Here is a 13,300-nt window from a genome sequence, read left to right as displayed (position 1 = left end):
TGGTGATGTGATCCGCAATTTCACCAGCAGTAAAGCAGACGACGTCGGTCTACTTGCTCTTTTTCGTGACATTTTCTCATATGTAAACAAAGCAAAGCAGACGATAGAATGTTGGAAAATGTCACGAAAAAGAGCAAGTAGACCGACGTCGTCTGCTTTACTGCTGGTGAGATTGCGGATCACATCACCAGTAAATCGACAGTAGCGCCCCCAACCACGCAACGTTGTCACGTCGTAAATATGTAACTGCTGGCGGCGATTGCGGATTACACCCATGGTACGGCCCCAGACGAAGACCGCAACTACATCGGTCCGACATTTCGACCACTCCATTGCCTTGGAGGGTAAACGCACGGTTATAAGTGTTGTAACGACCCGACAGAAACCAGAGCATTGAACGAGCAGCAAAGAATGGGATTTGGCTGAAATCGACTCCTGATGCTGATGTTACTAAGAAGTTAAAAAAAAAAAAAAAAAAACAGTGTGCGCCTAAGAGAAGAGGAATGGATTCGCGTGGAAATGATCAAATAGGCTCACATTTGCCGCGTGGGGTCCGTTAACTAAGTCTGTAGCTCCCGAGTCCCGATTGGAAAGCAGTCTATGTGTGTTGTATGTTTATGACCGCTGTCTTCGCGGAAAAAAGTGGATCGACTGACCGACCACAAAAAAAACTTACCACCTTTTGACTCGAGTAAGAAATTTTGTTTGAATATTCGAATGCGTGTTCCAGAGCCATTTTAGAGCACTAAAGTTTATTTTTTTCACTTTTTTATTTGTATTGATTATGTCGGATGTAAGAGATATTTTAGAACTAGATGTTCCATCTAATGAACGTACCAAAGAACTTATAATAGCTGCTGACAAAAGAAACAGGAAAAAGTATGACTGTAAAGCTCCTAAAAGACCAGAAGGAATGCATAGAGAAGTTTTTGCTTTGCTTTGTAAAGATAATAATGATGTCCCACCTATATTTTCTTCTGACACTAGCAAAGGATACAAACCAACAAAAGCTAAGTTAGGAATGAAGAAAGTGCGATCTTGGAAATGGACACCATTTACCAACCCAGCACGTACGGATGCAGCAATATTTCATCATTGGAGACGTCTAGCTGATGTTGGCACAGAATATCCATTTGCAAGATTCAATAAAAAAATTGCAATTTCTGTATATACAAATACAGATTATACGCAATATCTATCATCAAACGGATGGTCTAAGGCTGAAACTGATCACTTAATTGATTTGTGTCAGAGATTCGACTTACGTTTTATTATTATTCATGATAGATGGGATTATCACAAATATCCCTCGAGATCAATTGAAGACTTGAAAAATAGGTACTTATTACTGTTAAAAAATTAAAGTAGCATGTAGTACACTTGTGATGTATCATATTAAACATATTGTTGTTGTTATCAGTTCGATTGTTAGCTGCCAATGATTATAACGTAGTGCTTTAAACTTATTAAAAAAAAACGAAATTTGTTGTTGATACTTATCTGTAATAAGAATATACCCATAATCACAGCACTACTTTTGAATTGGTCCTGATCTTCTGAACGTAAAAAGATGTGTTGTGCATCCCCTGATTCTCGAGTAAAAAACAGTTGCTACGAAAAACTAGAACAAAACTATGGAATACCACGATAATCTAAAAAAAAACCACGAAAGACTACGAAAAACTACTCGTTGGACAAAGTAGTAGATTTTCGTAGTTTAGTGTAATTTGTACTAAATAATAAGTATCAGCACGAGATCTTCGTACTTGAATTTTTCTCCTAACTTAGCTACGGTTTTTTGATTCTAGCAACTTGAGTTTTGTGTTTCCTGAGGTTTCAAATCAAAAAGTACTTAGACTATGATATTAGTCTCTCTTTCTCACTCTGTGTATGTGTGTGTCAAGGCTGGATTGACCAATTATTTTATTTTTGTATTTCCATCACAGCTGCAAAATGAAATTTTGATTTTATCATTTTTGTTTTTTCTCTATGTCGGTGTCATTGACTTCAAAAAATTTACTACATTAAAAAAAGTATTGATATTTCAGCCTTTTATTGATGTGTAGCATATTTAATTGTAGAAAGCCTGTGTCACAATATTATTACAGAAAAAAATTTTTTTTATAAATAGTACAAAAACTCTAATAAAAGGGTGTGCCTGGGTGTAAATAAGCATGTTTATACTATCATTTTAATCTTAGGATTGCTTTGAGAAAAATTACAATAAAACCACGATTATTTGTCTATTCTTGAAAAGCTATCGCTGCTTAAAAATGTAATTGAGATTTAGTCCAATTCTTTTACTTAATATTTATGTGTTTGGAAAATAGATTTTATTGTTTTAAGATATTTTGATATTAGAAACTCTGATAAATCATCAACATTTTAATAAAAAATAAGTCTTAGTATGAAATTTAAAATTAGAAATGAGAACAAATAATATTAAGTATTAGTTGTCAATAATTAAGAAATTTTTTTTATTTTATAGCAAAATACGATTGAAAATAAATTGAGCTCACAAAAAAAAGTTCACAAAAATAAACTATGTAGATTACATTACATTAATATTGTATTTACATCTATACACCATAACAAAATTTATGTATGGCAATATTCTATGAATTACTGCAAAAAGTATCTAGAACGTGTGTATAATTCATTAATTGTCTACTAGTGAACAATCATAAAATTATACAATTGCTTATCCAGTAACAAGTAATAGAAAATATTAATTATCCGTATTTATACTTTTTAATTTGATACTAATACGTATTTTTTATTAAAAATTTCATAACCTATCAGAGTTTCTAATATAAAATATCTTAAAACAATAAAATCTATTTTCCAAACACATAAAAAATTAAATAAAAGAATTGGACTAAATCTCAATTACATTTTTAAGCAGCGATAGCTTTTCAAGAATAAACAAATAATCATGGTTTTATTGTAATTTTTCAATGCAATCCTAAGATTAAAATAATGGTGTAAACATGCTTATTTACACCCACGCACACCCTTTTATCCAAGTTTCTTGTACTGTTTATATTAATTTTTTTTCTGTTCTAATATGATGACATGGCAGACTTACTATTATTAAATATCCAACACATCAACAAAAGGCTAAATATGAATACTTTTTTTAATAAAGTAAATTTTTTAAAGTCGATGAAATCGAAATCCAAAAAAAAATCAAAAATGATAAAATCAAAATTTTATTTTGCAGCGGTGATGGAAATACGAAAATTAAATAATTGGCTAATGGAGCCTACAGAGAGTGAGAAAGAGAGCGACAGACACCATAGTCAAAGTACTCTATTTCAATTCTAAACCTCAGGAAACACTAAAATCTCGTGGCTCACATGTTGCTAGAGCTAAAACGCCGTGGCTAAGTCGGTAGCAAAATTCAAGAACGTATATCTGGTGCTGGTACTTTTTATTTTGTGCAAATTACAATAAATTACGGTCAACTACGAAAATCTACTACTTTGTCCAACGAAAAGTAGTTTTTTGTAGTCTTTCGTGGTTTTTCTTAGATTATTGTGGTTTTCCGTAGTTTTGTTATAGTTTTTCGTAGCTACTTTTTTGCCAGGGTTTAGTTGGACATTTTAAATGTCATTGAAGCTTACAAGAACTCACAATTGTGACAATGTGCTAGGAGTACTCATTAGACAAATGACATATAGTGTAAAATATGTTAATAACTTGATTAAAAAATTCGCTTGAATAGTAAACAAAAAATAATGTTTAAGATTACAGTTTTAATGTTAAACATAAAATATTAGTTCACAAAACGTGCATGGTATACAGTACAAGAAACAAAAACAGGGCATGCATGGTAGAAAATGATAAAAAGTACACGTAGAGGCGGCTTATGGGTGGGGCAAATTGGGCACTTGTCTAGGGCGCCAGAAAGACAGGGGTGCCAAGTAAACGACAACGCAAAACACTGTGGTATTGCAAAAACAATTTTTTCTAGTTCAAAATGAAAAATGTTATTGCAAATAGTAAGGATTTAACATTTGTATGACGGATGGTGAAATTAAATGCATAGTGCGTATTTACCTTAGAGAGAAGTATAAGTAACTTTTAAGGTGGCTTCAGTGGCCTCAAGGTTAAAATTATAAATAACCCAACCGAGGTTAATAAAATTGAATTATACTCTTTGAATTCCCATCTTTCTATTCGTATAAAAAAAAAATTAAGGTTGACGACGAAAATTGTAAGAAATCATGCTTACAAAATCGTAATTTTAAGACGGGTTAGATAGGAAATGCAAGCTTACGCGATATACAACCTACTGCTGCACTTATATAAATAACCCGTAAGGTGTAAAAAACATACTATCTTGTATACATTATTACGCAGTTTTCGATGACATGAGAAAAGTGTCTTGTTATCGAACAAAATCTTTAAATAATCGGAGACTAAGTATACAGTTGCGAGTGCAAGTCAGCTCTCAGCTGTCTGCATTCTGCAGAGTACATATATATATATAGGTATAACTACTCTTGAACTTAGGAGCGTACCGTAACAGTTCATCAATTAGGGCACCATAAAACATTTTTGTTTTTTTTATGTTAACTCACTAAAGTAACAGATAAAATGTAGAATATGGCTTACAACAGTCTCTACGATAATTTTATACCATATTTTAAAGAAAGTAATGATTAATTTTTAGTCTCCCCATTTTGATACGGCACTAGGCGCTGAAGCCACCTTAAATGCCTATTCATTTAGATAAATAGCAATAGAACTTAAAAATGTTACGGGTGATAAAACTTTTTTAACCAAAAACTGTCAGTCTTAATGTTTGTTTAGTATCAATTTTTGCTACTATATTAGAGTAGTGAAATTGCAACTAATCGATTTTTGATCATTAAAGCAAAACGCAACTACATTACTTTTAAAGTTATTGAGAAAAAAAATCATGAATGCTACACCCCAAATCTGAGTCTTTGCATAGCTTCGTAAAAAATTATCTTCATAATTATCTGTATTAATACCTCTGATTACAGTTATAACTTGTAATAAAGCTATGGAAATGTGTTAAAAAAGCTATGAATGTAGATAAATATATAATTGAAAGTGTTAAGAGTTGTAAATTTTGTGCAAATTTTAAGTAAACCTGAAACTAGTGGCTGGAGTTAGCAGCCAGCCAGGGGCCTATTTGCTCCGAGACTATATCTGGAGGGGATTAAACGATATGCACCAGCGCCCATGGTATCGACTGAGTGAAACATAGGGGGGGGGGCACCAGGGCATCAAAAGCACATAGTTTGTAGATACGTTAAAATATCTAAAAAAGTAAGTATTTAATGGTGATGCATAAAGCGCAAAACATATAGTTAATGGAATTATTAGTTTTTATTTTATATATAAATTGGTTAAGTGCCTTTTTATCCAATATCAATCAGTGCTGGCATTCTGTCATTACAGCCGTTAAAAGTTTGATAAACTCAGGCAAGAAATGTGCGTTGCGTCTGTTAAACCATATATCGATACCCCGGACGAAGACTATGCCCTACTTCGAAGCCTGGACGAAAAATATGCCCGTTCCTACAGGGGTGGCGGAACAGATCATGACCAGATGTGGAGTTTCTGAGAAAAAAAACAATTTATATATATATATATATATATATATATATACATACATATATAAATTATATATATTAATATATACAGTTATAAAGACCTGAGGTATGGATTTCTTAACACCCACCATAGGTCTTCCGCCGCCCCTGCTTTCCTAAGTCCGGACTAGAAGAAAGGGCATAGTTTATGTCTGAACTCCGGAAAAAGGCATAGTCTTCGTCCGGGCTCGAAAAAAAAGCACAGTCTTTGTCTGAGACAGAAAAAAGGGCACAGTTTTTGTCCGGAATAGAAAAAGTGCATGATCTTCGCCCGGGACGTCGAAAGAGCATAGTTTTCGTCCAGGGCCTATCAGAGCATAGTCTTCGTCTGGAGAGTCGATATATAACAACACTGAGAGCAAAACACCGAGCAGATATACCGTTTGGATAGACTGTATACGATATGTATATCATACTCTTGCAGGCTCTTCACACTTTCAATAACTGTAATACAAAAAGACCTGCTTTGATTTGCATGGGATGGAAAGGTACTTACTTATAAATGAATTTCCTGTAACTTTTACGTTTCATGTCTTGACATGAAATGCTTAAAATTTAAAAATATTCATAGATATCTATAAAATACGTTGATTTGATGCCACTGGCATCCCCCCGTGGTACAAGCACTGGCCACGAGCTGAGGGCACCACTTTCTATTCTCACAGCGAATAGGTGGTGTCAAGCCAGCCACTGCTCAGAACAATTATTAAGAAGGTTTGGTTGTTTTTTAAATGTATTCACTCGCTAAAAAAATTTAATGTCCTTTAACATACTTGAAGTACACATGAATTTTTTCAATGTATTTTACGAGCTGAATCCTCGAGAAAAAAATTTAAATTCCGAAATCGCATTATCTAAAATTGCTCTTAAGTATAGGCGAGAGCGATTATTCAGCCTATGTTGCACAAATTTCGAGGCTAGAGATTTATTTATGATGAGAAAAAAGTTTAAATCCACAGCTTAACAAGCAAGGAACACTCTTGTATCAAAAAATTGCACCTTATCAGGCATTTTGAAGGAATATCTGTGCAAACGTAAGCAAAGTCACGAGCAGGTCCTATGCTAAGCGTACGGGAGAGAATCGAGCATCGTCTGCTGTCAGTTGGTCTTATCACTCGTCGGGAGACGTCTTTACGAAATTGCCTCTAGTATTTGCTAAATTTGAAATCATGATCTGAAACTAGGCACAGCCCTTCGCAAAACCTCAAACTATAATGCTAAACAAAAAAATTTGTACTTTGAAAATTTGTAACACACTTTTGTTGCGAAAACTGTGTTTCTTTCTACTTTTTTTAGGTAAACTTTTATCACGCAAACAACATGTTTTCAAGTTCTTTACACGAACAATTAGAAACTATCTGCTTTAACGTATGTATCGTAATTTTTTCATAAGATTTAATGGTTTAACCTTTAAGCAAGTTGAACACAGTTGAGTTAACCATGATGCAGTGAGTGGATATTTCCATGTACGGTTAGTAGTACAACTTAATTCAACACGTGTCTTACGGGAGCCTCCGCATACCCGCTCACCGCCACCTGGCAAAACAACTGAACCTCCTTAAAGAATATAAATATCTAAACTTAATTGTACGCTAATATATGGCAAAACACCAAGTTACAAATACAACAAAAAAGTATCACTTCTCTGTGAGAAATCGTTTATAACTCTGCTCAGCATGATCCCTAACACTTAAATTGAACATACACATTATTTTATCAACTAGTCATTGGCACATGTTACAGCCAACAAGGATGAAGAGTTGTTTAAAAAGTTGTAGATAAATTAAATAGACGAAATATTGATTTTCAGTAAAATATCGACTATTATTTGGTCCAGGATAATCCCACACACTTAAAATCTCAAATACATACTCTTTTATTGATAAGTTATTATACATATTATAGCATATACTATAGGCAACACGGGTAAAAAGTTCTAAAAAAATGAAATAGTGAAAATATCGATTTTTAAAAAAAATAGTCTTTAACTCGGCCCAGGATGATTTCAGACACTAAATATCAAACCCACACACTCTTATAATTGTTATTTAGTAGTACATGTTACTGCAAAAATGGGTTAAAATTTATCATAAAAGTTGTAACTAAATTAAACTGGTGTGATATCGATTTTACGAGATAAATTGTTTATAATTCGTTCTCTTACAATTACGGTACATCAGTAAATACTCGGATGATTATGTGAAATGTTATGAAAACGGTTAACAAACTCAACAGGGAAAACTTGCTTACCTTCGAAAAAATTTTACGTATAACTTAGCTGAGCACAAGATTTAGCATTTGAACTATGTATACATGGTGTAATTTAAACTAAATTTTCATACGTACATAAATGTGCTGGACCGAGTTGCAGTAGATTTTTCACAAAAAATCGATATTTTGTCTAAGATCATGATAGTCCGAGTTACAGTTAATGTTCCACAGAAAATCGATATTTTGCTTGTTTTATTTGTTTATAACTTTTTAACTAAATTTTCCACCTTTTTTAACAATAACATGTGGTAATGATTTACCAATAAAAGAGAATGTACGTTGAATTTCAAATGTCTGAGATCATGCTGGGCTGAGTTATAAACTATTTTACACAGAAAATGGTATTATTTTTTGTTTTATTTATTTATAACGTTGTTATTTGTGTTTTGTGCCTAGATTTCTTCGTAGGTGAAGTCGTCTTGTATTCGTCTTGATACTTAAAAAAAAAATATATTTACAATGAACTGTTATAACTCTGTTATTCGTTAAGAAACGGATCTTCAATATAATAAAGAATTAAGATAAGCACGACTATTAACAAATTAGATGAATAAAATAACTAGCTTTGATATAATCTGTAATAGAGGCCTTTTTCTAGTTATTTTAAGTAAATACAAAGATTATTAGGAGTAAGGAATAGGCCACTGATAACCCTTTTTAAACGGAGTGGTCTTGCACTAATACGCTTAGTAACTAGCGAATAGAGAGAGGATGATTTTTATACGAGGCTATTGCCGATCCAGAGCTGTTTACATGCTTTCGGCCACGTGCACGTGTCTTACTTATAAATGAATTATTGTAATAAAAATCTAATTGTAATAATATGAAAAAAAGAGATACGCTCTCTTTGCAATAAAACTTCTTTCTCTGTCGTACGTTTTTGCGGCGCCACACAAGACTGACTGTCGCAAAATTGTTTTGCATAGCAACGCAAAAGGGAGAGAAGGGAGGGCGCTTTTACGCGATCAACTCTCTCTCTCTCTCTTTTTCTCTACCTGTCACTTTTCTGGCAATTAAGAACTGTACATTTTGCCATATATTGGCGTTTAATTGGGTTTAAATACTTACTGTACATCGTTAATAATTGTTCTAAGTTGTGGCTGGCCTTATTCGTTATTTTGTTGAGCGATGGGGCCCCTTGACTCCACCTATTTGCCTCCAGCTGGCTGCTAAGCCGTTAACTCTGGACGCTGGTTTCAGGATCACGAATTTGTAAGAGAAATGGCTGTTATAATACGCTAGCAGATCACACTCAATCCTTTAGTCAGACTAGTATTTTGCAGCTAAATTGTAGTTAATTTTTAGTGAGAAAATTAATTTTTTACAGAGTACCGATCTCGTGATTAATAAATCTGTTGTCGTATCGGCATTATGCCAGCAGATCACATGCGCGTTGTCATTAGTTGCCGGTTCAGAGAAAATTTTTGATGGCAAATAACTTGTCATTTTATTACCTTGTTCACGAGTCTCTTAAGGAGGCTCTCTCGTACAGTAATGGCAACTAATGTGCGTCGTAGGTCACATGTTTTCTAGCAAACTGATGTATAGTTGGCATCACTGACGCAAGAAAACATAGGCTAACCTGTGAAAATTAGATGATCAACTTTCAAAAAAATATCTCAAAATTTTCCTGGGTAACACTTCTGTTGATAGACGTCATTTGCAAAAAGAGATCTTTTTTCTTCAAAACGTGTGCACGCTTATTACGGTAACTTCTGATTTATTCGAGTTATTAGCTTACTTTCATTGCGTGTGCGAGCTCTGCCACAAGAATACGTGTTAGAAAGCGTTATATAACATTAATACCTAGAAATTTTGCAGGGTAAGCGATATAAATAGTTATACCATTCGATTCAGCACATTTTTAACTATTAAATTAATCTGATCTATGTTCGTAAACCGTCACGAAGAAGCCTCCTTAATAATATGATATAATTAGCTAAAAATCATTGATATCCCGAAAATTTTGACTAGCTCGAAAAAAATAGAGTAGTTGTTTCAATGGATGGTAACAAATTGATACAGATGTATAATGGTATTGGTCGTCACTTAATGAAGATCCATCTCAAGTTGATTAAATAAAAAAGACTAGTAATAAATAAGTCGATCTTTACTTTATTTGTTTATTGGAAACGTTATGGCCGTTTCGGTATCACCGTACCTTCTTTAGACGTGTGAAATAAGTCGATTTATTAAACAAATAAAGTGAAGATCGACTTATTTATTAATAGTCCTCTTATTTAATCAACCCCAACTTGATACAGAATTTAATATCTACAAATATCAGCTAAGGCCCCTCAAAAATTGCAAAAATTATCAAAACAGGTTTTTTGCATCTAAAAGAAAACCAAAGTATCGCACATATAAAATTATTCTGTAAAAAAGATGGGCAACTTTTAAGACGAACAATGTAAGCCACGTCTGATACAAATTGGTTGATCCGTTTCTTCGCAAATCGCAAAAATTTATGAAATTCGGACTCAACGTAGGTATTAAAGCTCATGACATACACACAAAACTTTCAGCCAGATAAGTAAAAACTTTTTGTGGACCGCAACAAAAACCAAAAAAGGTCCTTTCCAAAAATGTCGATAAAAAATTGTCAGCCAACTTACGAAAATTTTTTAAACGTATTTCTATACGTCTATATTTGCTCTACATCCATCTAAAATGCCGTTGGTTTTTCTTATTAAAAGTAGAGCGGGTCGAGATTGCCATAGTTTATCTATTTGTATTTATTTCTACTTAGCCGTTTCAGAGTCAATTATTATGTTTAAAACTATAAAAGATACCTGAAATGATAACGAACTGTTGAATCATTAGTTTATTAACGGTTTTTTAGTCTTACAAAAGTAAATGTATTGTAATATATATATATGTAAGTTTCAAGTTGCTTTAAACGTGAAACTTCGGACGGTTAGGAGTGGTGTTGAATGGCACAAAATCAGACACAAGTTGATGCAGAAAGAAATATAACTGAAATTTTAATAACAATAATAATTGTAAATAACAATACACAATATTAAAATTAAAACAATGTTACAATGTTGATTACCTGAATCAACAATTATGTCGCTTTAGGTGTTACAAGCTTACATTAACAACTTTACATTACACAACAATTATACAATACAGTTTTATATTTGGTGCGAACACATTGAGCGCTTGTAGCTAACTGACTAGAGTACGTGGACAACGAGAGGCGAGGGTGGTGATGACGGTTGAGCTGTGTGCTTTCATAATGACTCATGAGAATCATGAGTCGCACCAGCGGCTAAGTTTGTAAGTGTTAAATACAACAAACTTACATATATATATTGATAACCATGAGAGTTTCTTACTTAAAAGTTGGCAGCATCTTTTGAGCAGACAAACTCATCAAACATAATAGTAGAGAGCGTACCTTATATTAATATTGAGGTACATAAACAATGAAATCTTTTGATTTTTATTAATTTTTCAACTAAGACCATTCACAGTTATTCACTCAACTAGGACATTAAGGAAAAGCTGTAGCAAATCAGTGATAATAGCCTGGCAAAAAGTGTATTAACATATAGAATCAGATAAGTAAAATGCTACAAAGAATGAGATCAATTCTTGCCATTTATTAATTAATTATTACTGTTCGTTTTTATATTAAAATTTATAAAGAAAACTTAAACTTTGAATATGTAATTTCCAACAATCAAGCCTGTTATTTGTGTTGAATTACAATTTCAGGTATCCAGAATGCAAGGTTCAATATTGTTTTCCAATATACCTCGTTAATGACAAAGTCAAATGCGAGATTTCATTAAAGATGCTTGTACTTACAAACTTAACAACCTACATATAGACATAGTATACCCATCTGTTTTTCAGTATTACTTATCATATTATTACGTATTTGGTGCAACAGTGACACTTTTGATTAGATAGTTGAATATTGTTATATTAAACAAGCATAAGTCCTATTCTCTCTGGAATATTTTTTAATGAAGCTATAATTCATGAAGCTGCTCTTAATGTTGATTGTATGTTTTATTTTATGCTGATAACTTTTATTGCAACTAGTGCAGTAAAAAGTTTATTTACACCGTTAGAGGCTACTTTTTTTCCTATTTTTCTGTCAGTCTTTTCTCTCTTTTTTTTTCTTTCATTTTTTAGCTAAAATCAATAAATATTGTTAATTAAGTAGGTAATTACAAAATAAAGAATTCTACGACTGTTCACTTTTGAAATTATGTGGAAGATTTATTACTGTATGTCAATAATCAACTTACTATGAAGCTGGATATTAATTACAATAGTTTCAAAATTGACTAAAATACACTGTATTCACTTTCACATAACAGAATCAATGATTTGCAAGTAAAAACAATACAACTTTGCTGTATCTTACTTAACAGGCCAAAGGCATAAAGATGAAGTGTACGTATATACAGTGTATGCATGATGTACCATTAACCGGGACCTTCAAATTTCAGATGTACGTATACTGAGACATGGTTATAAATAAAAAATCTGCATTTAAAATACTGATCTTTGTTTTTAAATATATTTAAGTATACCTAAATTCGTGGAAAAAAAACATATCTTGGTAAAGAATTCAATCTAATTAAGAAAAACTCAGTAAAGTGAAAGTCAAAATAGGCGCAGATTGGTATGTCCCTTATACTACAATGTCAAAGTTGCTATAAACATTTTTTTTTGTAAAATTCTATATGTACTATGGCCTTGAAAATAAGATATATGATAAATGTTTCTACGTATAATTTAACGAAAATTTTTTACAATCCTATACATTCTCCATAATTTAAATATTAATTAATTTCTAAACATCCCATTAATTGGAACGTTGTCTCATAATCGGGACATTTACCTTATTGAGGTTAGATAAAAATCTGTATATCATGAACACTCACATATTGATCCACAAGTGTATGACTTAAGTACAAATTATAAGCGGTAATTAAGTCATGACTGACGCATATACTCACATGCACATTATTACAGAAATTCTGATACACGAGTAACTATAGCGTCAGTTATCCCGTAATACTAGGTCACTGCCATCTAACTCCCTGACTTGTGCAGCTGCTGCACAAGTGACTGAGGTAATAACTATAAGGGCACTTTGTGCGTAATATGCACATGCATTGGCAGAGAATGCCCCAATATTTTCTCGGTGATGTCTATAAATTTTCTCTTGGGCGAGCAAGCATTGGTCATTAGAAACCCAACTGTTTTTTAGTATTGTTATTGATAACATGTGCCCTTAGGCAAACAAGCATCGGCGATTAGTAACCTAAGTGTTTTTAGTATTATAAGGTGATAAATTTTATCTTAGGTGAGCAAGCATCGGCGATTAGAAGCCAAACTGTTTGTAAGTATTTTTTTTTAGTATAAGTATTAAG

General features: G+C 32.7%; 1 protein-coding gene across 1 annotated transcript in view; it reads left to right on the top strand.

Moving 5' to 3' along the window:
* The first annotated feature begins 619 nt into the window (after positions 1-619).
* The window catches only part of DMAP1 (DNA methyltransferase 1 associated protein 1), a 230,379-nt gene continuing 217,698 nt past the window's right edge, over positions 620-13,300 (top strand). The window contains exon 1 of the mRNA XM_089597385.1: positions 620-1,338. Coding sequence (XP_089453511.1) covers positions 785-1,338 — 554 coding nt within the window. The 5' untranslated portion in view covers positions 620-784. The remainder of the gene's footprint in view (positions 1,339-13,300) is intronic.

Source organism: Copidosoma floridanum, unplaced genomic scaffold, assembly GCF_036245765.1.
Source record: "Copidosoma floridanum isolate Cflo_tuat_1 unplaced genomic scaffold, Cflo_Japanese_pri ptg000004l, whole genome shotgun sequence".
In the NCBI taxonomy this organism is placed as follows: Eukaryota; Metazoa; Arthropoda; class Insecta; order Hymenoptera; family Encyrtidae; genus Copidosoma; species Copidosoma floridanum.
Note: the sequence above shows the minus strand (reverse complement) of the source record. Positions and strands in the feature narration are given on the sequence as shown.